Source organism: Cygnus olor, chromosome 8 (assembly GCF_009769625.2).
Source record: "Cygnus olor isolate bCygOlo1 chromosome 8, bCygOlo1.pri.v2, whole genome shotgun sequence".
NCBI classification, from domain to species: Eukaryota; Metazoa; Chordata; class Aves; order Anseriformes; family Anatidae; genus Cygnus; species Cygnus olor.
The window spans coordinates 21606676-21633058 of record NC_049176.1 but is presented as its reverse complement, the minus strand read 5'-3'; the positions used below and the strand labels follow the sequence as shown (position 1 = coordinate 21633058).

The 26383-nt window shown below is 42.4% G+C and overlaps 1 protein-coding gene across 1 annotated transcript in view; it reads right to left on the bottom strand.

Moving 5' to 3' along the window:
- The window catches only part of PTPRF (protein tyrosine phosphatase receptor type F), a 371106-nt gene that overhangs the window by 164372 nt on the left and 180351 nt on the right, over positions 1-26383 (bottom strand). Inside the window, 2 exon segments of the mRNA XM_040565789.1 lie at positions 20202-20343; positions 23583-23728. Coding sequence (XP_040421723.1) covers positions 20202-20343; positions 23583-23728 — 288 coding nt within the window.

The window sequence follows — 26383 nt, the reverse complement described above, 5'->3', positions numbered from 1 at the left end:
TAGTCTTGGGGCAGCATACCTGGAAGGACCTCGCTTCCTGCGAGAAGTGGCAGTAAGATTTGCAAGCTGCTATTAGGGTTCTGTCAAATTAATGAGTCTTAAGGGTACGGAGTTCTTCTCATGAATACAACAAACTGCTGCTGTACTGATATAAGCTCTTTCCAGTTCAAATATTGATAAAAGAGTTGTGATCTACAGCGGCATTACAATTTATGTCCAGTCTGGAGACATCCCTTGTTTTATAGACATAAGGCTAACAGGTTGGTTAGAGGTCAAAAATGAAGAAACAATTTTCATCATTCTTGATTATCTTTGAGAGATCCTGAAGCAGATGGAAGCTGCTCAGCCATTCAGCCCGGGCTACATATTTCACTCTGACAAGGCTCTGGCATCAGGAGCAGAGGCAAACTTGAGCAGGAGCACTTCCTCCCATTTAAACCTTCCTTATTATTAAATCCTTCAGTCATCAGGAGCACACTCCTTCTGCGAGAGTCTTTTTAAAGCAAAATACATCGTTTATAAGACCTTATTTTACATACTCAGATCAGAGCCTTGTGACACGCTCTGCTTTTAATTAACAAATAGGGCTGCCGGATGCTGTGTATCACTGACTGCAGGAAGCCAAAACTAATTCCTCTTCAGCCAAGCACTGCCAGTACACAGCTCCATATATCCCCAGGTATTTGTTAGGTGGAATGAAAGCCGGTTACAGCTATCTGGCTCAAAATTAACTGACGGCATCAGTGAAGATGCAATTCATGACAAGCTCCATCTCTCAAGTCAGTAACTGCTCACTAGATTGCCTGGTTTGCAAGGTAGCCCACCTGAGCTACCACCTCATGTCACAACAGACATGTAAATAATAAATGGTAGCTTTATTTTATTCAGTGAGGCACAGTCGAAGCTTTGCTAAATTTAACCACCCAATTAACCTAGCAACATTCATGATTCGAGGGTTTTCAGACTTTGCTACTTTCAAGGAGGAAAGCTCAGTTACACCAATTAACATTCTCTCTCTAAACTGCACAAGCAGCTACTTCCCAGATCTTTCTGAGGTTAGAGAGGCAGGGAGCACAACCAGGAGTCCGGCACAAGGTTTTTAAGCTTCCCAGACGAAGATGACACTCTTGCAGGTAATGCCAACTCCCTGGCCTGCTCTGGGCTCACACGAAAATAGGCACGCATTCCTGCTTTACCAGCGGTGAGAAACTGTTGCTGGCAAAAAATAAAACAAAACAGGTTTCAAAGAAAAGTTAATTTCGTATAAAATTAACTATGATGTCTTAGCCCAAACCTTTTCATTAGCTGCAGCACACAAAACAGTCACCACTTCTTTTTAACCTTAGGCTAACAGAAACCACACAGATCTCCTGCTGGCACTATTGCACTCATTTCTTCTGCAAGCTCAGTGCGAGAGACAGTATGGCCAGAGATGGGCAGTGAAAATTCTTCAGGTCACTTCAACCCAACAGAAAGACATAACTACAGTATCTGAGCAGCAATCACAGAGAATCCTGTTACATCCAGCTGGCTTTTCCTCTCTATCACACACAAAGCTGTCTTTATAGAAAGCGCTCGCTGGTAACATCTCTCCTTCGGTTTATGCAGATCACACTGCAGAGCACAAGAGTGCTCTGAATATTAAGCTACTGCATCTAACTTTTTCTGAAATAAATAAATAAGCTGAAGATGAAAAACAGGGGAGACTTGGCAGACGTTACCCAGCTATTTTATTCCAAACTTCTGGTGTATCCTCACCTGCCTCTACAAGCAGGACAAGAGCAAGGTACCTGCCCCGAAGCAGAGGGGTCTGAGCAGCCGCTTCCCAGCCAACACAGCTGCTACAAACTGAGAGCTTTTGCCTTTCAATTACCCGCTCCCTAGATCAAGAATACAAAGGATATCAGACCCTCAAGGCAGCGCAGGGAATAAACTTTCCCAAATCTGGTTTCTGAAACGCTGGGAATCTGTAACAGGTTTTACAGCACTCATCCCTGGATTTCACATGGGTGGATTCTTTCCTGGACCTCTTCAGTTTAATCTCCTTAAGCCTGGAAGTTATCTTTATCTAGAGTGAAAATATTTTACCACTGTAATCTAGTTACGAATATTTACACAATTTGCCCCAAATTCTCTCATTACAGCTGCCATTCTCAATTATTCACAGGTAGTGGTACATGCAGTTTCCGTGGAAACCTGCAGCTCCCGACCAACTGATGCGCAGCCAACTGCGGGCAATGGGCACTCGAGCAGAACTGGTCGGCTGCGTAATTATGCTGATATTTGACCAGCTCAAACCCACGGATAGCAAAAGACTGGTTTGCATGTCAGCGTCTAAATTTCAAATGCCAGGAAGCAACCAACTCCCCGTGTCTCCCAAAGCATAATAAACTTGACGAGGAGGCTGTAACTTTTATGACACATCACATTTTCAACATTTCACTATCATTTTCTGTATTTACCATTGAAAGGAAATGTCAGATTACACCATCATAAAGCTGGTCATAAGTGATTCACTCCATTATGCTTCAGGACCTTCCCTACTTTTAACTAGTGAACGTGTACCAGTAATTGCCCAAGAATTTGCTGCCCTTTTTTCCTTTCCTTCCAGTAGCAGCTATTTTATTTTACTAAACAGTGACATGGGCACGATAAAGCTCCTTGCTCCTTTGAGCTTCTTCCAGCATTTAACACTCTGAAGGCTGTGGAGCACCACCAGCAGGTATCATACCAAGATTTGAGAAGCCCCTTGGAAATACTCTTTGTTTTATACTAACGCACAACAGAAGAGGAGCATACCCTTGTCAGGCAGGGCTGCAAAGCCACGCAATATTAAATTGCCGGAGCCAGACCACGCAGCCAGGGCTGCCCAGTTATTACCCCGCGCTCTCCCAGACAACAGACAGTGCTATTTTTCTGTTTGAAAGACTCACGCTTCTCCCTGATATACGATGTTCTAGTGAGGTGCTGACTCTTTCCAGGCACCGCCAATGTTTCATCACCCACACATTGTATTTTCACACAAGCAGCTTCACATTTTTCCCTGGCAGTCCCCCAGGCTAAGGTAGAGGCTCTTCCCCAAGACACCAGCCTCCAAATCCTTCTTTTCCAGGCCGATCTCTTCAGCAGTCAAGCAATGATTATGCTGTAATCGGTGATGTTCCTGGCGATCATTTTTGCTCTTCGTTATCTTGTGCTGTGCATAGAGGTTTGCCTGTATCCACCTACTGCCCTGTTTCCTACCCGGCCTTTCAGACCCCTGAGGCAGTGCCCACCGCAGCGTGGTGTGCCTGCATGGCACGCTGTTTTCTGGGGTCTTCCACGAGAATCTGGGCTCACAGCCTTCATTAATCTAATGAGGCAATCAACAGCAGCCCATGAGGTTGCCCTGCCCTCCCTGCAAGCTGAACCTTCCTCCTCCACAGCCATTCAGGAAACCAACCTCAGTTTCACCACCTGTAAGACAACACAAGACTCACTTTTTCTCCCAGGACTTTCCCACTTAGCATAGGACCAGAATAGCAGATTATATTTCTGGTGTAAAACAGGAGCACTGGTCTGACTGGCAGAGATACTCAGCACTAAGAAATTAAGATCTAGTTAAAGGCAACATGTTAAAATTGTTTGTTGCACCTGTTTTGCTCAGAATTTAGGGTTTGCCAAAAGCAATTTCCAAACTAGTCAGTTTGGAAAATCCTCAGAGCTCATAGAGGGAACCCGCTAAACATTACTTAATAAAGCCAAATGGGTAAGGCACTTGCAAAATATCTTTATGAAAATCAACAGCTCTGTTGGGAAAGCAGCAAACGGTACGCCTACCCTGCACCGCTGCACAGAGCGGCTGACGTGACAGCATACAAACACGTCCTGAGAAATGGCACTACACCCCCCTCCCTACAAAACATCAGCAGATCACGGGAAGACTTCTTTTTATAAAAATGTTGTGGTATTTTAATAATCAAAAAGCTGCTATTATTTTGTTGAAGTGGAAGGGAATTATTTAAGACACCTGGCAACTGGACTGAAGAGAAGCACTGTCAACCTAAGACTTCTGTTTTAAACTGTTTTACTTCTGGTTTTTGTTTTTTTTACTTCTGTTTTAAACAAAACCTGGACTTCTGCATATTTACTCTCTTAAATGGTGCTCACTGGAAGGGCAGGAGCATTTCAACTAGATGCAGCATCCACTTCCCCTTCCTGCCTGGGACTGAAAAACAGCCAGGGAGACGTGCTGGTGATGGGGACAAACACCAACCAAGTTTCATGTGGTTTGGCCATAACTCTGCTGAAATGTATGCAACTACGCAGCCACTTCTCTAAAGATCAGTGTATTTAATAAGTATCTGTCAGGAGTGTCTTGAAGATAGAATGGCCTACTACAATAAATGCCACGATAGCTTTAAAGATGCTGAAAGGGTCACGCTAACTGTAGTAGTAGGGAGGCATTGCTAGCAGCGTAACTATGGAGTTCGGGTAATTCCTGCTGGTGAATCTTTTGCCTGCACCACTCTACCTGCTCTTCCACAGCAGCTGTAAATTAGCAATTAATGTGACAAGGAGCACAGGTTCAAACTTTGTTATTTGGCAGTGAGGTCCAGTTTCCATGAAATCCAGCACTTCATATCTCAATAAACTGAAAAGTGCATAAGGTAATGAATCACTAGGTTAAATTCAGATTCTGCAGATTCATTTTTCAGCCACGGAAGAACAACACTTGCTAGGCTTAGAATAGCAGCACTGATCTAAAGGACAGCAGCACTGCAATTTTTTAAAAAAATGTATACCATAAAAAGCACGGGTTAAGTGATAAGGGAAGGCATTTCAATTCTATGCCTCAATGAATGTTAGTGACACAGTTGTTAGGACGGTGGAGAAGATGAGCTGTCAAGTTTTGTGTCTTAACTTATGTTTCAGATAGTTTTGTTAAACACACCGATTTATTTTTTTTTTATGGTCACCTTTTATGTATTTACTGTCGGTCCAACGAAGGAACCATATGGCAGTACAGGACTAGATGGCACACCCCTGAGGTCTCTTGCCTTTCTGTATATAAAAGAGCAATGAAAGATCAAAAATGCCAGCTCTGTCTGGCTCAGCTCCACTCACTTCTCAATTTACTCCAGCATTGCTTATGACTTGTATAACTGACAAGTAACATCTCACTTGTATTAAGACTAAATGTTCTAAGAAAAAATGGCAAGTTGGATTCAACCAAGTCTTGATGCGTTACTGTCCATCTTTTTACTTTCACCATCTTTCAGTTGCATCAAGTACCTCGAAATTTTGAGATGAAGAAGATGAATATTAGGGCAAATCTGCTGATTTAGGGCTTAATTTTAGCAAGGAGCCATTACAGGCAGTAAAAAAACTGCCTTGGAGCTCAGCAGCTTTTGAGATTTCCCTTTGCTGGGCAAAAGTCCCGTGTAAAGTCTGGAGATGAAGGACTTGCACGCCTCTTCTGCCAAAACCTACATGAGGAAGAGCTGGGTGCATCCTTCCACAGATCTATCTGAGAGCTTTTCCCCCCATCAGAGCTACTGAGTCAAGCTGCAGAGCACACCCCACGACAGACCTGCTTCATGAGCACTAAAGATCTTAGAGGGGTGACAAATAAGGAAGACTGGCTACTGCTACAAACTGTGCGGAATTAAAAAGGCAACATCTAACAGACTGTATATTTTTTCCAATTCCAAGGAATTGAAAAAAAAAAAAAAACAAAACCCTTTTGAGTCACTGAGGCCAGTTCCTACCCAGAGCACATCACAAAACCCCTCCTGAGGCTTCCTCTTACGTAATCTGACCCTGTGCCCCCACTCACCTGGACAAACAGATGTTCTAGAGCTTTCCAGGTACATTCTTGGTTGTGAAAGGAATCAGTAAAAACACATGCTCAGCCTGCAAGATGGGAGACAGTCCTGGAAAATGACGACTCTACAGGCTCACAACACCCATGCAGTACCATGACAGAAATGGTAAAGCAACTCTCTGTTGTTCCACATCCCTGCTTCTACTGGATCGGGATGCGTGTCAAACATGTTAAACAGACCTTAACTATTTAGTGTGGAAGATACAATGATGGGTGCAACAAGGAGCTATTAAATCCAGAGTGAATCTTGAACCTGGAAGATGGAAGAACTCTTCACTGTCCCTTCTAATACAAAGCCTATGGGGCATTAAATGGTACTAGCAATTAACAGGTCTTTTCTCACAGAACCCACAGCTAAGCTGGGAAGTGCCTTGCTTTGGGATGTTACGCATGCTAAAAAAGGTTAAGTTCAAAAAATAACAAGATTCTTCTTTCAATAGTTCAAGTAAAACCACCACCTCTGGCTCAAAAATCCCCCTGGTGCACATCAGTAGAGACCAGAGAAGCAAGTGTTCGGGGAGGCGTCGTTATAGGCATGCTCTGTCCTCACACACTTCCCTGGCATCCTGCACTGGCTCCTGGAAAAGACACAGGACACAGACGGACTGACCTTTGGTTTAAATCGCTGTGGCTGTTTCTGAAGTTGGTAACATACAGTGTGAATTGCAATGCATACACTTCCAGAGGAGCATGGAAACAGCATGGAGAATTTCAAGATGAGCTACAAAAAAGCAAGCCAAGAGCTAGAAAACCGGCTGCACGTATAACAGGGGCTTACAGAGCTCAAACTGTTGAGCTTCTTTGAAGAGAATTGACAGACACTCAGGTGGAAAAGGGATCTCAGAGACAGGGCAGAAAAAAGGGCTCTTTCTGAGACTCCAGACCAAATGGCTTGGATTAAAACTTGGATTAGGCACTTTCATCTGTGGAATTAAACATTAAATTTTTGAACAAATTGATCAAAGTTAGTTCTGGACTCACTGTTGCTTTGCACTTTTTTTTTTTTTAAACAAGACGGTGTATTTTTCTTAGGGACATCCTGTAATCTGGCTTTCAGAAAGACTTACATGGCCTAAACAAAGACAATTTGGGTAAGAGAGGAGAGCTACGTGCTTGAACGGGTGCAGTCTGCTCACCCTGGGCACTCCCTGGAAGGCCTGTAGCAAGAGGAGGAGTCTTACGGGTTTTGTCTGCACTAGAAAGTGGGGTTAGGACATAGTCACAAGGCAATGTGCTAACTACCCAACACGGGCATAACCTTACCATGATATAACGGCGGGCACAGCTCACCACGTTAATGCTAAGTCATTCTGCATCAGACAGTCAGCCCCTCAGATTCATGCTTTGATCAAACACAAGTCTCTAATGAGGACCACTCTGAACAGCAGTCTGAGTTAGGTGAAGAAGCCAGAAGTTAGTTTAACAATTCGGTTGTTTTACAGTGTTCCCACACACTACTGAATTGCTGGTGCCCATTAGCCTGTAGGTCAATATGCTGGAAATTTCTGAGGTCTACTGGATCTGCCAGGATAAGCAGCTTTGGACAAACTGAGTTGTTAGCAGGAAGCTAGAAACTAAGTCAATGACATCTCAGTCTAACTTGAAAAATTAAAAATTTAGAACCCTGAGAAAGTCGGGAAACCTGCAAACCCTGCTTTTGAATCTGACACGTTTCTTCCTTGTGACTTAGTGCAGAAAATAATCCCATCTACTATAACCAAAGACCAGGAGAAGGCACACGACATTGAAAAAGGTGGCAGCCCACAGAAAAACTTATGGTCACGACTGCCGTTCTGCAAGGCCAAGGTTGCTGGGACAGTCAAATCCAGCTATTTGAAATATGGATAAAAGCAACAAAAAAGCACAAGGAGAACCAAAAACTCTCTCTCTCTGCCAACCACAACAAATGGCTCAATAATACAAAATGTCAGCTGGCACTCGAAGCACAGTGGATGGCCAGACAGAAAGTGCATTTTTAGATCATTAGCACATTGGGAACACACAGATGTGCAGCACAGCCACATCTGTGCACTGTAATTTCTACAGTAGTCACAACTTAATGAATCATCAATTGTGACAAGATCAATGAACCGAACAGAACAACAAACTAAAGCTAGTAAATTCATGCCCAGGGCAAGAGCTAAGGCTTTATTATTATTATTTTTTAAACACTTCTACCATTTTTAGTGTCTAATTAGTAAAAACATGAAACGTTCAGAATTCAAACAACCCCCCCCAACACACACACTTTGAAATCCTACTGAAAAAGATAAAGATTTTATTTATTTTTGCTAGTTTAAAGTCTAGATACTATTCATCTGATCAGCAACGTCTTCCTCAGGACCACAAGCACATGTCAGGCAGAAGTTATATTAGGACATGTGCTACATGCCAATCAGGTGGACTCTCATTAAGCCTCCCACCTCTAGGCAAAACAACCCCTATTTTTTTTCCATGAGGCCACATTATTCCTGCAGGCAAAGCTTCAGCTAAGGTTCTCTGTAATATGACTTTTTTTGAAGGAACAACCTCATACCAAAATGAAGCACCCGAACCATTTATTTGTAAAAACACACACAGTTTCTCCCCGAGCTAGGTCTCATGTCAATCAGTGATATTCTTACCAAAAAAAAGTGCCTCCCTTCAGAAAGCAGAAGCAACACCCTATCTTCTTACAGAGCATGGCCCATGCAAGCACGAGCACTCCCTTTTGATCTGTTCCCTCTCCCAGGTGACCCATTTTGACCTCCACCATATGCAGGCTTTCAGCTTATTGGTACTTGCCAGGGGTCTTGTCTTCCTTCCAGACAGGCTCCACAGGACCACAAGCTCCCTGCTCTGCCTGGCCTGCTTTCCACACGCGAGGCATGGTGCTCCATCTGGAAGGTGCTGCCTGTAGCCGCAGCACTACTGGCACACGCTGCTCTTCCCTGCTGGGACTCAAAGCGAAGTAGATGCAGGCAGGACTTAAAAGTCCCTCCTTCACTCTTACAGACCTCGTCCTGTTCCTCCTCCTGACCTCCTGTGTCTGCCCTTCTTTATACTGTATATCCTGTAACGTTGGACTACGCGTTCCCCAATTCATTACCTTCCTCTGCAAAAGCTTTTGCTAATACCACCCTGTGTTTGGTTCATGCATTTTTCATCAGTATTTTTATGTTTTCTGTTTTCTCTCTAAGGACTTTTTCCTCACTGGGACCAACTGTGGGACTGTCCAAATCAAAGAGACACAGAAAAATAAATTCATATTGCCTTGCTTGTAAACAAAATGCCATTTTGGAGCTGTAGTACCAAAAGCAAGATTGTGGGCTTTTAAGGTCTTCAACAGGTTAGTGTTTGCAGTGCATTTCCAGTGGTCTCAAAGAGGCTAAAAGGTTACAATCTTAATTCTGTTGTGCGCCTTAGTTCTTTGTGCATCTAGCTTTATTTTAAGCACTCTGCATCATGTGCTGAAAGCACTCCTACCATAGGGAAATTTCCCCCAGTCCTATCTTGGATAACAGCACAACGGTGAACGCTATAGCTGGATACAATTATAGCTCTGATTGGTATTTGGACTTCCCCACTCAACTCATACACCAGGAATTTGGAAAGGTTTCATCCAGGCAGGACCCTTGTGATAAAAGGATTGAAACAACAAAGCACAGGATTAGCAAGGCAGATGAATGACTTCACTGCAGTGTTTTCCCATGGCATCATCCAACCTGCCTCATCAAGGAGCTCGATGATCTTGGAAAGACAGATCTTATTATACCTCACACCCACTGGTTTTCCTTAGGATAAAGGATTTTAAAGAGCAATTCTGGAGCTCTGAGCAGAAAGAATTTGAGCAGGTGAGAAGGCCAGGAAGAGTCACTACTTTATTATCCAACTGAAATACCCACAAGCATAAACAGCAGTCAGGAAACTCTATGGGGAAGGTGTTGTTTTAGCACTACAAGATTAATACTTTTGTAAAGATTCTCTGGGCTTTTAAGACAGCAAGTGGAATGCATATACTTTAGATCATCTTTATACCAAAAATATTTTAGTCACTAATAGTTCAAATGACAAATTAACAATGAAGGGTCATCATAATTACTTCCTTGCATCCCAAATTAGGACCAATTACTCCTTTTGCTCATTATCCAGGCACTGCATTTTAATAGGCATCACAAATGTAGAGCCTTCCTGACTAAACTGTATTAAAACAACACATGATCAACAAGAGATACTAAGGACAAGTAAATGTGAGACTGTGACTAAGCACGACACACAGAAACCAGCTGTCAGGATAATCAATAATAAAGGTCTTTAATGCAAAGCCAGCTTTGTTTTGTACAGTCAGCTTCTCAGACCAAGACCAAAATGTGTCCCATCAATAGCAATTCTGAGATTTTCCTTTTTCTGCAGGAAAAGATGTTAAAGTACTTGTGAAATGTTCTCCTCCACAGACACAGTAAGTGACACCTGAAGTATACTACTCCCTCCATGGAGATCCTCACGTCTCCAGAGCTGCGGCTACAGATTTATTAGCATGAGTTGAGATTCCAGTCCCAAGTTTTCCTGGCATTCACCTTATAAAACAGCGATTTATCCAAGAATGATTTAATTGTTGCCGTGATTTTTAGAGAGAGGAAGAAGATAAGGCACAGAACGTAAGTCCAGGGTGACTGTATAGAAACACCCGTACATACAGAGATTTATGCTTTTGGAACGGTGAGCACTGCATTCCCTACTGTCATGGTTATCACATTCTGTTCTCTCCATGCTCCATTTTCCATTTAAGAACTTACTCTCCGGTTCTATTAAGTGGATATATTCTCCCACTTCTGCAGAAGAAGTTCCAGAAGATCACTCTGGTGCTGCGTCTTCTCAAGTGCCTGTGTAAGTCAGGGAACGCCAGTAATGACAACAGGTCACCAAGCTTGGAGTCTCTCTGTTACAAGCATGTACAGAAGGCAATTTTGCCAAAGTAGGACTCAGAAAGGCTTTTAAGGACACCTTGCTCTTGTCCTTCCCTTCTTCCTTGGAACCAAATCAGACGATCCGCATGGCATTATCAAGCAGTGTTTCCCATTAATTTCCAATAGTTCAAACAATGAAGTACTAACTCTCTCAGAAGGCTATTCCACAACCTAACAGATTTCAAAGACTCTACAAATATATACCAGCAACTAACTTTATTAGTCAGCAGGAGATAGCAGCAGGGCTGACATACAAACTACAGAGAGCACATCTGTCAATAACAGGTTGCCATAGTTCTCCACAGACGGTCTCAGAACGAGGCATCTTGAAAGAGATCCAGCAATAAGAAAGGTCTTTTGAAACATCTGATGATAAAGATCTATTATTTTAGCTTCTGATGGGCACTGGTAGATGTAAAATCTGATGAGAAATGTGTTTATTTTTACTCTGACAAGTTTTAAAGCTACAGTTACTCAAATTATCTAAAGGAACTAACTTTTTGTCTTTTCCGGTTGAATTAAATACACATCAATTAAAACGACTTTTAAAATAAAATGATTTATTTATAATTGTGTGCTTTTATTTTTTCTTCTTCTTCTCTGAAAGACTTCTAGATCCATGTATAGACAACTCATTAACAAGTATTTTCTCCTGGCTGCCAGTCCTCCAAACTCAGTTCATTAACCGAGAGTCACTGGGTCCAGCGTCAGCCTAGTTATTACCAGGCAGACATTTTGAGAGCCAAATCAGAGCTCACTGACACCTAATCAACTCCGCTCTCTTGTTCACTATTATTTTTTATTGGTAGTACAACAACGGTCTCTACCAACAAGTTCCTTAAATATCAGTTCTGAAATGACTAGATGCATCAACGATCTCTGCAAGGAAGGCAGGTATTATATTGACAGTGCTGGGGAGATGTTGTAAATAAAAAGGACAGGCAAAAAATCAAGCAAGAAGAGCCAAATCACCTTAAGTGACAGGGATAATAGGAACAAACTTAAGAAATATTGTGAATTTTTGCTATATGCTGGGTGCACATTGCTAGGAAACAAGAATAGACAAGACAAATGCAGGTGGATTAGAGAAACACAGAAGGCTAGCCAATGATCAACTAAATGAAAAAAGCAGCTATGGTCCTAGCATACATCTGATGGTTTATCCCCAAAAATCCATGGAGCCACCTGTGCTTTCAGAAAGACACCTGGCAAGGTTCTTTGTGTGCCCATCTTTAGTTGGGTATGTTAAAAAAATCCCCCAAATCAAACAGGAACAGGTACAGAATAGGACCAGAAATTAAGATTGGTGGATGGTCTATGAAAGTGCAATGGGGATTTTAGTGCAGCAAGAGGGCTTGCCTGGCTACTTTCTGGTACAGGTTAGCACATCAGCTAGCGTCTATCTTAACCTAAACATCCTCAATTTTCTAACAAATGTATTTACTTCAAGATTTACGATTGTTACATCCACATTGTGTTACACCTTTTCTGCCTCTACAGTATCTATGCCAAAAAGCTTATGGGACACATATCACCTCCTTGGTAGCCTTCTCTTTGCTGCTCTGCTCTCTTGGCCTTTTTAGACTACCACTCCTTTTAGCCAAGGTTTCTGTCCTGGTTTACTGCCCCCGAATCCCTTAAAATCCCAGCCCCGTGTAAGCATTCAGACACTGCTGTGGCCATGGGGTCGGGGCAGATGGAGCGCCAGCCTTTCAGCAGCAAAATCGAAGGCAGCACTGGTGGTTGCAGCCTCCCAGCTGGGACTGATGATCTGTTCCAATGGCAAGTCAAAACAGATTAGTTTAAACCACAGACAATTTAATCTAACCTGTCTGGTTTCAGACCGGAACAGAGACGCAGAAACAGTCATCTGGCCATCCCCGGTGTCAGCTGGGACATGGCAACCCACAGCACCTCCTCCCCAACAGGAAAGGAATCTGCCTCCATGCGTGCATCTCTGCCAGAGTTAAACTGGTCTGTTTGTGCCTCATTTACCTATTGGAATAGGCCGAACGTTTTGACAGCAGAGCAGCAGTAGAACAGCCTGACACACTTTCCATAGCAATCTCCAAGGAAGCTGTAGGATAGCACAGAGCGAGAAGCAACCTGGCTCCGGACCCTGAGCCCAGAAGAAGAGAGAAAAGAATCCCCAGGGCTCAATTATCAATTTTCCTACCAGACAGAAGTTAGCAGGAGGTTGCCACAATACTCCGAATGAGCATCTGCGTTTCTGAGCATCTTCGTGAGGGTTTTGAGAGGGTTCGTGAGGGTTTTGAGAAACGGAGCAAGCAGGAAGGAGACAACTGTTACTGGTGACAAGTTCTTAGGTGCTTTTTTTTTCCCCTCAAGAGCTGGGCATATCAGAAGCATCAAAGGGTTTGGCCAACACAAGCTGATGAGTGGTGAACATGATGGCAGGTGAAATGTCTCACTGGCTGGCTCAAGAAGGCAGTCGCTGAATTTAACTTGAGCCGCTAAACATGCCAATATACTGAAAATATTGTACTACTACATGTTATAATCAACAGAATATCATCAGCATGGGATAATAATTCCACTGGATTACAATATCCAAAAGGATTTTGCATAAAACAGATTAATGTGCTTGGAAGAAAAGGAACATGCAAACCGGCCTAGAAGAAACATCCCACAGTGATAGGGACTGAAAAGGCCTTGACTGCTGCCTTTAGAAATGATGTGAAGGAATATGGAATTATTAATGACTGAGATCTTGCTTTCATTAAGTATACCTCATCTTTCCCATAACACATGAATGGGATCACAACCAATGAAACTGGAAAGCAAAATATTTAAAACTAATTAAAGGATTTACTTTTTTATTCTTCCAAATTATGTATCTTGGCCTTCAGTCTTCATTTCCTGAAGACGATATCAACATCAGCAGTTTACGAAGAGTAAAGAGTTCTAGAAGACAACGTTCATAACAGAACAGAGGCAGTTGAAACTAAAAGGACTCCACATCCTAACCTAACAAAAATCCTGATGCTCCTTGGTACAGAATTTAAGCAGCACCTTTGCCCAAGGCACAGTGCAATAACTTTATGTGCTCTTAATTAAACTTGTTTCACAGAGGTAACCAGAGATTCTCTTCAAAACAAAACAAATAAAAAATGATTAAAAAAGCCAACATGAAGTCTTTTTTTTACAGGACACAACTGCACACTTACTATTTCAAGACACCTAGCAGTTGCAAAGCACACCCTGCGTTTGAACTTTTGTTGAATTCTGTAGAGTACACTTCCTTCTGGTTTGTTTGCCACTCAAGTTCACTTGTTTCTATCTGGGAAGTTCTTCCTGAATCACAAATGTTGTTTTGGGTGTTGCAATATCACTGACGCCATGAGCTTGCTTATAAGAACGTGACAGCATCCCCTCCTGCTACAGATGTAATCTCACAGGATCTCATTTGAGAGGCAATATGCAGAAACAGCCACTTGCTGTAAAAGACGAATGTTCTCAAGATTAAGAGGTCAGTACCTTTTCAGACACAGCATTTTATGAGAGTGCACAATTCCAAAGGGTTCAGCTTGGCATTAACTATGCGATATTTCATATAAAACTTTTCAAAGGTTGTATTACTTGCTTCATAAACTTGTGGAATGAACCTGGATGTTAACCTTAGAGCATGGCAGTATTCTGATGGAACTTGCTATCATGGACACGTTATATGGTTATGTGCTATTAGTTAATCATTTAAAGAGAAATAAGAAATGGAAATTAGGGCATTTGGGTCTGATAAGTTCTAAAGATTTGCTGACTCCTGTTTGTAGGAGAGACCAACAACACTTAAAACTTTTCTCCAGCTGAGAATTCCTTGTCTCTCATTCACAGCCAAGAAAGCCTCTCTTGTTAAACGTTACGAAAAGTAAGCTATGATAGTGACAGTACCGTTCTCATTGAATCCAATCTTTAAAATAAATAGATAAAATTGGATTGAGATGATAGGTGCTCTTTAGATATCAAAGATTAAATAGCTAAACCATCTTCAGACATTCTAGTGGCATGAGACATAACAGTCCATACATTTTCTTGGTCTAATTTTAACAGATTGCTAATTCTGCTCAACCTTCTGTGTGCTCTGGGGGACCAAGAGACCACCGATTTCCCCTGCAACTTGCAGGATTCTTTCAGCCACTGTGCAGCACCTGAGAAATGGCTAGGCTTCTTAGCAGAATGACAGGGCTCCCAAATTGACTTACCAGAGGACTACTAGGCAACCTGCTGTTGAGCAGCCTAATACTCTCTTTCCTTGTGAACACTGCTTATACCTTAATAGCTTAAGTCCACGTGAGCTGGGATTTATACTCCTTGAGGTGACAATCTAAACTTCTCAATTGTGCCACCGCGAGTAGTAATTGGCTTAATGTTTCCCTTTTTAACAAGCATGAGACATGTCACCATGCAGCACAAAGCAAACGCTCCCAGGTTTCTTTGTGCATCACCGTATTTCAGGACATTTCCCTAAGTGGTGAAGCACGTGGAGGCTACTTTGGATTACCTGGGTGGAGAGCAAAGAACAGGGGTAAGATCTCTGCTATCAGAGCAGCCCTCCCACAGAGGGACCAAATCAGCCAGAACAGTCAATGACCACAAGGCATGTAGAGGAAAGAGATGTCATCTCCTGACTGGACACGTGGGGAGAGTACTGCCAATCTCAGGAGCAGGAGGGTACAGGGAATCTTAATTCATTTACACACGTGGGGAGAGTACTGCCAATCTCAGGAGCAGGAGGGTACAGGGAATCTTAATTCATTTACACAATCAGAATGAGTACACCCAGTGGATTCAATTTCCCTTCCATAATTGCTCCAATTCTATAACACATTGCTAAAAATTCTTCTTGGCAAAAAGATGCAAAAGCAATGAACACAAACATGAGTCAAAGCCCAGTGATCCTACTGATCCTTTTGTAACTAACCAAACGTAAACAAGGATTAAACATAGCTAACTTCTGTTTACCATCGAAATGACAAAATCAGTTTTAGAAGGGTGTTTACAAGAAGGGCATATTGTTTCAGGCCTTGCAAGATCTAGCTCTGCAGAAATCATTTGTAACAGTCAAATGTTTATCATTTACAGCATCTTAAACAGAGTAACTCCAGGAACTGGAATGCAGCTGGCAGCTAGTGAAAGGAATTAAACTCATGACATGGTTCAGTAATCGGCAAATCACGGTGAGGTGGAGGTGTTTCCCACCCTGGGACACCTGCTACACTTTCCAGGGCTCCTCAGACACACACCAAAACTTCTCCGACTTCCGACAGCGTGAGGCTGGCCAGTGAAACTTAACTTGCCAGGTTACCTTGAGACTGAAACCTGGTGTGTGAGCAACCGTTCCCCAGCTCTTCTGCCTGTCCTCTACCAGGAGCTGCTCTCCTCCGGAGCCTGGCCGTGCTCTCCAGGCAGACAGCTCCATGCCATATGATTAAGTAGTCTGGGAAAGAGGCATCAGGGATCTGCATAGATCTGTGCTGGAAATGGCAAGTGGAGATCATACTTTCATTTTCATTTAACCTACTTAAAAACAAAGGGAAACGACACTCTGAATATATTCAGTGTCACCTGGATGTGAAGGTATGCTCTGGGTTACAGCAGAGTTGGGAAAAAAAAGAAAAAAACAAGACTGCTCATGGTGCTCTGAAGATCCAGTTATAACGAAATAGTGTTCCAGTTCTGGAAATCAGTTTGTAACCAAATGTCCAAGTTGGAAAGCTCTGCGAGAGAAGGGACTGGCACAATGGTTTGTATTTGAGCCTCTTTTCTTTCCCAAAGAATCAATATTCTCCTCCCTGCCCCTTGAAGACTCTTTTTGCACTGCTTTTCCTTGTCTTCCTGCTGGGTGGAGACTGCTGGAAACCACGGAGAAGGCATGCTCTGGTCTACAGGCGACCGGAGACAAACACTTAGCGTCACCTCTCCCAGCACTGCCGCAATGTCGAACGCAGGAGTTCCGTGGAAGGACACTACTTCGACAGTCCTGCTGGCATCCTGCTGCCACGTTCCTCCGCACTGGCATCCTTCCTACTCACATTTCATATAATCTCCCTATTTAAAACGCTTGGTAATTCTCAACGTTACAACTGAAAGATACATTTATTAATTTGTTAGAGCCACTAACTGTCCCTGAGACTCTTCGTGGGAACGTGTGTCAGCTTATTGATTCTAGCTCTCCCCTCCTTGCACTGGTTTCCTCTTCTGCCAGGCAGGCAGGAATGTACTTCTGTGCTGCTTCAGGTCATAATTGGAAAAAAGATAGAAATGTTCAATATGACTCATACATAATTCAGCTTATCAGCTACCCAGGAGAAATGAGAAGAGAAGGTATATGCACGTCTATTTCTCCCGCTATCAACAGGAGAAATAATTTCCAGTTACACCAAGTATATACGTAGTTTGGTCACAACAGGATTTGCGCTTAGAGGAAAAAATACGAGACACGGGAGCTGAGAATGAAAGGGCAGTAGGGAACCAAACTGTTCAAAGATTCACATCTGTGATGATTCCCAGTTCCTCCAGGAGACTGGACTCAGGCTTCTCTCTTGATATTCAGAATGGAATAAGTTGGCAATTAGAAAGGATTAGCTGCCTCTGATCTGTAAAACATCGTGGAAATCTAAATAAAATAAAGCTCCAGATTAGTTAGCTACAAAGACATCTAATAAGAGCCTGCTAAACCCTGACTGTGACTTCAGGATTTAATGGTAAGGTCTGTGTTCTAAAAAGCAAATTGTGAAGAAGCATTAAACTTATTGTTATAAAGGATTTTTAATGTAAAAATCAATATGTACTGTGTATTTAGCAGCATGTAACCATGAGGACGTCTGTGATAGAGCTTTGTCATGCATCAGGGACCACTGCATTAGTCAAATTCTTGAAAGGAAGTGCAGAATGTCTGCATCATTCAAAATGCCACCTGAGAGCAATTACAGAAATTATTTTAACCCCAGAAGCAGAGGGAAAATCCAATCCTAGTTGACAGCCTTGAGGGTATCAATTGCTCCATGTGAAATGTGTCATTTCCAAATAGCTCTATGAAATTTGTGTCAGGAAAGCAGTGGCAGAACAGAGAGGTGGGGCACTTCACGTTAGTTTTTTCGGGGACCGCTGAGGCTGTTTGAACATAACCACAACCAGGGCACTGACTTGCGATACCCACCCTGCAAACCCATACGTAAAAGAATAATCAAAAAAATTTCACACTCCCAAAATGCAGCAGTGTAATTTAAGGCAGACAACACAGAACAATGAGACAGCATGGCTGGAAAAAAAATACATTTTTGTCCCCAGAAAATCTCAGAAAGGAAAGATATAAAATGTGTTTTCTGAATGCAGATACATCATAACAGTGCTTATCTGCTTCATCAGGTTAAGCCAACGTGAGAGGTACCTCTTCCTCCTCTGTAAGCAAGCTCACAACTCTCTGTGCATGAGCACATACAAACTGCTATACAGCAAATACTTCTTAATTTCACCCATTATGAGAGTACTTGGCAAGGGGTCGATACTCTTCAGCTTGAGAGGAAAACGCAGCCCCCAGCCTGCAGATGGTTTTTGACCTTATGGGATCGTGTTAAACCAGCATTACCCCTGATTAAAGGCAGTTTTCAAACAGAAAAGCAGGCTCTGTGCCTGACTGGTAGTGACTTTTGCTTCTGTGGCTCTTAAACAGTGCAAGCATGTCTTTTCCTGTCCCTGGTGTTTCCTACCATTCCCTATTTATGTGGTGGTCTGAAAGTTTTACCTCATCAGGAACCCAGCAGGAGCTCTACGGAGCTGAGAAATACAGTTGTGCTCCTTTATGCAACGCATGTCTCTGTGGGCCTTTGAACATTTAACACAGAGCAAATAAATTATTAGTGTGTGTGCATGTGCATACATATCTAAGATACATAAAGGCAACTGCAACCAAAGGAAACAGGAATGTGTGTGGAACATTCGTTTAGTCAAGTATTGAGCATCACAAAAATCCAGTTGTAAGAATCATTTAAATGCAGATCTGCAAGAAAAATGCTGAAAGAGCTCCATCGAGCTTTATGTACTCACGTACATGGCTGCAAAGGCAAGAAGTAACAAAAGGGATCTGCTTTTTTCACTCAACAATTTTCAAGTCTATAGCACCTGTTATCCATCTCTTAATACTACTACTGAAGAGCAAGCTGATCCTTTAAGGTGCCCCACCTCCAGAAACAAGATACACAATCACATCAAGTATTGAATGATTTCTATGACTCCCATCACCAGAGTGTCTGAGCACATTACAGTTGTTTGATGTATTCTTTGTCACAGAGCAGAGAGGAAAATATGATTACCTCTATGCTATAAATGGGAAGGGAGAACAAGGGACAACGGTACCATATCTGTGGCAGAGCAAGGGAAAAACGCTTCACTTGTGCATGGCTGGCACACTCACGACTGGGATAACCAGTCTCCTCTGCCTTCATGGCCAGACTGAACAGAAAAAGTTCATCTGAATTTGATGATTCCAAATCATCCAGACACTTTCCAGACTAGTTTTTTCATTACTCAATAGTTTCTTCATGAATCCATACACAGCAAGCAATTTGCTTAAGCCTTTTTCTTGCTTGTCTTAGTAGATGCAAATTTAAAAGTCCATTCAGCCAAATGTCCTAAATTTGCAACAATCCAATGCACTTACAAAATCCTATATATAAACAAATACTTTAACACATTGATGGGCTGAAGAAATCCCCATTGCCTTAAAAGCAGACAATAATTCTGAGAATCTAATATAAAAAAAATCAACTGATCACAAGCCTTTTACATCTAACACACAGCTCTTCCACAAAACATTCAGTTTAGAAGAAACAACATAGCAAGCAGAAGAGAAGAGAAAAAGACTAACAAGTTGTGACTACGGTGAAAAGTAAACCCAGCTAAATTCCACATCAAGCTCAAAATCTGAAGGGGAACCTGAAAATCCATTCAAAAAGAACTGTGCTGATTTAATCCAGAAGGTACAGCAACATAGATTAAGTTTCTGATTGTCAGATACAATTCTCAGATACCCTGAAGATGGGTATTACATCAAGGCAGGCAGATCAGAAAAGTATACAAATGTCTCTTTAGCTAGGCCTCCAAGCTAGAAATAACATACCTCAATCAGACAATTCAACTAATACACTTTAAAGAAAGTTCAGAATCTGCCATCCTTTCTGCTCATGATTGTCTGAAAAATAACGGCTTCTATCACTAAGTGAAATTACAGCAAATGGTACAGGAACAACACTGCTTTTCCAAACCGAGTTAGAGTATCACCATGTCACTTAAGAGCACTACAACATGTAGCTACCAAAGCCAAGGCCATGTTTCCAGCCACCTAAGGACATGAAAAAACACCTTCCACTTACCTTCTAACACTGTTAATTTGGCACTCGTGTTTATCTCCCCAACACTATTGGTGGCTGTGCACTCGTAGATGGCTTCGTCTCGATGAACACGCAGGGGCTGTATCCGCAGAACTGATCCTGACCCATCATCAAACTCAATAACCTTTAACAATGAAAAGAAAGCAGTTCTTAAGTGCTATCTAGTGCAACGAAAACAAGGTCAAAACAACCCAGGGGTTAAAAACAAATCAGAAAGATCTGTAAACTAGAAAATATCATGCAACTAAGCAAGTGTTCCATGTCTAGAAATCAAAAAATCTCAGAGTCAAGAACGTATCTGCCCTCTGAGAAGACTAGAACAAATGAAGATCCAATGAGGTTCTTTATGGATCAATTAAAGTTGAAAAATTATCAACCTGGTAATAAAGAAGTGGATCTGATGATTTAAAACATCTGAGTCATATTTGCACTAATGGTTTTACTAATCATACTGATCGCAATTTAGTGCCAACTTTCACCTTGATGGAAGAGCAGAATGATATACTCCTATGGGATCACCAGGAAATAGTAACAAAACCAGAGCAACACCTTGAGCACCTACAGCGCATGCTAACTTCAGCAGAAAGTGATTGTTTTCAACGTCCTTCAGCATCAGGTACTTTGCAATTCTGGCATGATCATCAATGCTATAATTATAGCTCCTTCCCCAGCATAATAAATAAAGTCCTTAATAAATCATTGCCATTCCATCCTGCTAAGCTGTAACATACATTACTCGAACTTCTACAGGGAAGAAAGGTATTTGTTAGTTTACTGCTGGATCACTATAAGTTATTCCTTAATGGCAAGTCAGTGAAGGCACAGCCTTGGGCCACTGTTAATGCCAAACTCGTCCTTCTCCTATTACTGAGCACTGTAAAACTTGGAAATATTAACTGAACCGCAGATGGTGACAACATGAGGAAAAGGCACAAGACCCCTCCTGTCACTGGGGAATGCAGGGGCAGATGGAGAGACTAAGCTGTACACTGCTCCAGACACATGCGTCAGCCTGGGACCTGTATCACCTCTGTGCAAAACTTGTACCTGATTTCAAGAGCCCTACTTAGGTGTGCTTCTCACAGCACCAAGACCAAAGGAGTGAAAACAGGAATGAGAAAATAACGTGCACCCCAAGACTCTGCAGCAACAGGAAAAATAGGAAAAAATGAAAAGGTAACCAAGACCACTGAAAATCTGTTATTCCTCACACTGGAAGGAATAATCATTTTGCTTGAAATAATAGAAACAGCTTGCAAATAAACCCTAATTTGGGGTCAAGTAGCAGCAGACAGGACATTGGAAGGTGAACACTGCAGCAATATATTTTTTAAAATTACTTTTTTTTAAATTGGATTTTAAATTAAATACAGAACTGTAACAAAATGCTAAACTTACTATAATCCTTCCACAGTGTAGAGCTACTGCCAAATTTCAAAGCAACAGTCAGATGCAGAGACTAATTCAGTTCAGTGATAAGGACTGAAAAGCTATGAGGTGAAAGAGCAGAAAAGTCCTTTTTTCCCTTAATATCCCTTGAATAAATGCTGTGTGTGAGAGGAAGGGAGCTACAACCACTAGAGACCTGACAGACACCAAGACCGGAAACACTGTTCAATTTGCTAACTATGGATACCTCTACTCAGCATGTGTACATCAGATTTGAGTTTATTTTTTTTTATCATTTTAACTGAATTCCGGTTTTCTTCTGAATAAAGACTAGCTTAGGAATGAGGTAGAATTAACAGTTACCTGGCAAAAAATATAGACATTATTCATTATCTCCTTACACATTAAAAATGCTTTAACTATGTATCAAAACTGAAGTGAATGGAGGTATGAAATTGCTCATGTAAATGCATATAATAATGTGTATCCTTCTGGTAAGCCACAACAGTCACCAAATTCACTACAAAGTTTATATTCACTTACAAATAAGAATGTTTAAACAGTACAGTACTATACAACAAAACAAACCTTTATACAAAAAAGTTTGCAATTGATTACTTTAATAAAGGTTTCCTGCTCACATACAAAATCATGATTAAAAAACTGGTGACTTGAATCAATCTACTCTGGGCAATGAAGTCATCTGTGGTTTTGTCAGAAAAGCAAAAAGCAACAAAGACAAGGATTAGAGGAAAGACAGCAGAATGGTGGGCAGGGCCACATTTTCAAGGGCAGTTTTAGACAGAAGAACCCAACTCCAAAAAAAAAGAAAGTGGAGGAAAAGGTGGAGAAAGTCAGTGATAGTATATTTGATATTTAAAATATAAACCCAATTAGACGTCTTTTATAAATATTTCTGATACTTGTTCTTCCTTCTTCCCTTCTCTCAGTCTGCTAGCCAGCTGAGGGAAGTGATTGTCCTGCTCTACTCTGTGCTGGTGAGGCCTCGCCTCAAGTGCTGTATGCAGTCTGGGGCACCACAGTATAAGGACATAAAACTTTTAGAGTCCAAAGGAGGGCTGCAAAGGTGGTGAAGGGTCTAGAGAGGAAGACGTATGAGGACTGGTTGAGGTCTCTTGGTTTGTTCAGCCCAGAGCAGAGGAGGCTGAGGGGAAGCCTCATGGCGGCCTGCAGCTCCCTCACGAGGGGAGCGGAAGGGCAGGCGCTGAGCTCTGCTCTCTGGGGACAGCGACAGGACCCAAGGGAACGGCTTGGAGCTGGGACAGGGGAGGGTCAGGCTGGGTGTTAGGAAAAGATTCTGCACCCAGAGGGTGGTTGGGCACTGGAACAGGCTTCCCAGGGCAGTGATCATGGCACTGGGCCTGCTGGAATTCAAGAAGCATTTGGACAACTCTCTCAGACATACAGTTTGGTTTTCTTGGGTGGTCCTGTGTGGAGCCAGAAATTGGGCTTGATGATCCTTGTTGGGTCCCTTCCAACTCAGGGTATTCTACAATTCTAGGGAATTCAAATTACCCTGTCAGATGGCTTCACCATTCTCTTTTCAAGTGCATTTGTGGGAGGGGTGACAGCAGCCTTCGCTTAGAAAGCCTTCCAGTAGGATTTTGACATCCCACTTTTTAATTTCACTAGGGATAGCAGGCCAAAGAGGTGCCATATCAACTTTCACAATGAAAACAGAAAACTACTGCTAGATGCAACTTTTATCTGCCATCCCATTCAGTGCTAGCCTGCCTCTCATCTGAAGAAGGATCTCCCGTGTGTGCAACCAGCATCATGCTCACAAATAACACCAGCTCTACAGATTGCATTGCTGCAGGGAAGAAACTTAACTTTAAAGCCCCAGACTCTGTATTGCTGTGATGCAGAAATACCTGGGCTGCAATAATGAGTACTGTGTACCTAAGACCTGCAGGAATTAGACTGTTTTCCAATTTTATTTATTTTTATTACCTCAAACCGCTGAGAACTGACTTTCTTCCCCTTCTTCATCCATGTGATACGAGGTTTGGGTTCTCCTGTTGCCTGACACACAAAAGAGGCCACTCCTCCAGAAATCCCAATCTGATCTTCAGGAGCTTTCATAAACGTTGGCTTGCCTGGAAAAACAACCAGATCACTCCCATGAGGACACAACATCAGATAAGCAAGGAATGCGTCATGTAAATCTAAATTAAAAGATAATTGGTGCTCCCACTACAAATCCAGGTTGAATGGCCTCGGCCACACAAATTCAGTACAGACTGCAACATGACAAGCACAGTTTCTGCTCGAGTACCCTTTTTCCTGAAATGAATAAAGTCCATCTGGTTTGCCTGTAAATGAGGGCAACAGAGGGCTCCCCCCCAGCCCCCTGGGCATTCATTCAGGTATATGACAATTTGAAACCATTTTTACAGCTTATTTTTTTAATAAATGGATTTTTGCAGGTTTATAACGTGGTCACAGCACTGGAAATTACAGAACAGCTGACACACCAAACCTACAAAATGTACCATACGTTGACATTAGTTTTCCCGAAAGCTGTTAAGACATTTGTCAAAATTAACAGATACAGTTTTATGTGCACAGCTAAGAAGCTTTAAGTTCATTTTAGATGTGGGTTGACATAAAAATTCTACTGGCTAAGTATCTGGAAACCTGCACAGGCTGGCCTATGCTTCGTAAGAAACTAATCACTAAAACTGAAAGTCAGCAAGGAAATCAAAGTGACTTTCAGGCCTGAAAGACTCAGCAGAAATGAAAAAAAAATCATGTAACATTTTAATAATCAATAAAAAGTTTCATGAAAATACAGTTGTGTCTTTTGGATCAATAAAATTAGGTATCTAGGTTGAAAGTTTTTCATCTTTCTTGTGCATCCACTGTACAAGAAATGTTGGCAACATTTGACCCCAGGGCAGTTTTGAAACACTGCTTTGCCCAAGTAAGAAGCATATGATGATCTCTTATCCCTATGCAGCACTAAAACATTTAACCCCATGCAGGGAGTTAATGGAGTCCACCCATGATGTCACTCTGCACACAGGTCACCATGAGGCCACATTTTGAACGTAGCATACAGTTCTGATCAATCACATCAGAGATGAGCCTGGCCTAGAAACGGCACAGAGACAAAAAGGAGGAAATGCCTGCAGCCAGCGAGAGGAGTAGAGACCCCCTCAACTGCCGTCCCCATCGGAGCTGGCTGCAGTTCCTCACCTTCATGTTCTTGACACGTCCATGAAGGTGTCTTTTTTAGGGAAGCTTGGGAACATCTGTAAACCAAGGTGGTTTTAACATTAAGCTTTTGATGAACTGAGAGCTGAGTTTCCATGATCCAGAAGGGATATGGATTCTGCAACCCCAAGAGGAAGCAACATTTAAATGTATTTTCCTAATGTGTAAGAGATTAAAATGATCATTGCTCGTTACAGCTGCGCTGACCTTGCAGTTAGTGAAAAGGGTGCTTGCTCTGCCTGCTCCTCATCCTACTCGCTGCCCTTCCCGGCCTCCAACCACCAGCAACCAAATCCTACATGCAGCTCCAGGGTCCAGAGCCTCTGCACCAGAGCCTCTCTGGAGCAGATGGAGCCCCTAACCTGGCAGCAAGCTGCTTTTTTTGCCATTTTTTAAAGCAGGCTGGGGAACGCAGGGGCTTGGGGCAGGATCAGACAAGCGTAAGGGGGGCACCAGAAGATGGGGCCCCTCCTTCAGCAGCAGCCACCCGTCGCCCAAAGCTCGGAAGTGCAACTTTGCCCTTACATAGCAATATTTTAAGGCTTTGCTAAAACTGCGGGACTTCCTTAAGCCTATCTTCACCTTCTCGTTGAGCACACACCAGCTGCTTATGCAGGACCCATACGTCCCCACAGGGTAACACGGGGCAACTCAACGCTTGGGGCAGCTCAACCAAGTGACCTGCTCCAACCACTACGTTTTACAAGGCCGAGAGGCTCGACACAGACTGCAGCTGTGTGCTAGGGAGCCCACGAACCACTGACACAGGCCACAGATACCAGGGAACATGCCAGCCCCAGCCAGAGGTGACAGCTGAGACTCTAAGCTGCAAGTCTGGGCCTCTATTTCTGCAGCTTGCTCAGCTTTATTTCCAAAAGGCCTTTACAGACTGCGAATGCAATGGGGTTAGCACCATCCACACAGGTGTGGGGACACACTGTCTGTCCTTGGCAAGCTGCTGGAGGAAAATCACAGAGCTGACCTGACCACAGACATTTACAGAGGTGTACTGAAATGGGCCCATGCTTGGTGAAGGAAGCCTCGAGGACTGGGCAAAGAAAATAGCTCAAAACCCAGAAAAAGCCTTTTTAAAACGTAATAGCCACCATCTGCAGTCTTTGGCACATTGTCCTGACATTAACAGCAAGCAATTATTAAGTGTGCTTGCTTAACTGATGCTGATTTCACGTATTTACTCATCTATAATCATGTCTATTTCTACTTAGTTTATATTTACATATATCTGTGTTTATTCACCTCTCATCTATCCCAGTGAAATGTTAATTTACTGTTCAGGCAGCTGGTGATTGCAGCGTGATTGACTGTTTTGCTATGCAGTGTGCTGAGCTGATGTCTTGTATTGCATTTCTGCAGTTGATTTGTTCTTTTTATGTTTTTGTTATTTACTCTGTGATCTTAATAAAATAGTCTAAATTTTTCAAATGACAAATGCAGCAGAATCCAAAACTTTTGTCCTTGAAGGATACAATGCAATTATATCTCTCACTGTACACCAACTCCCCACCTTGTACACT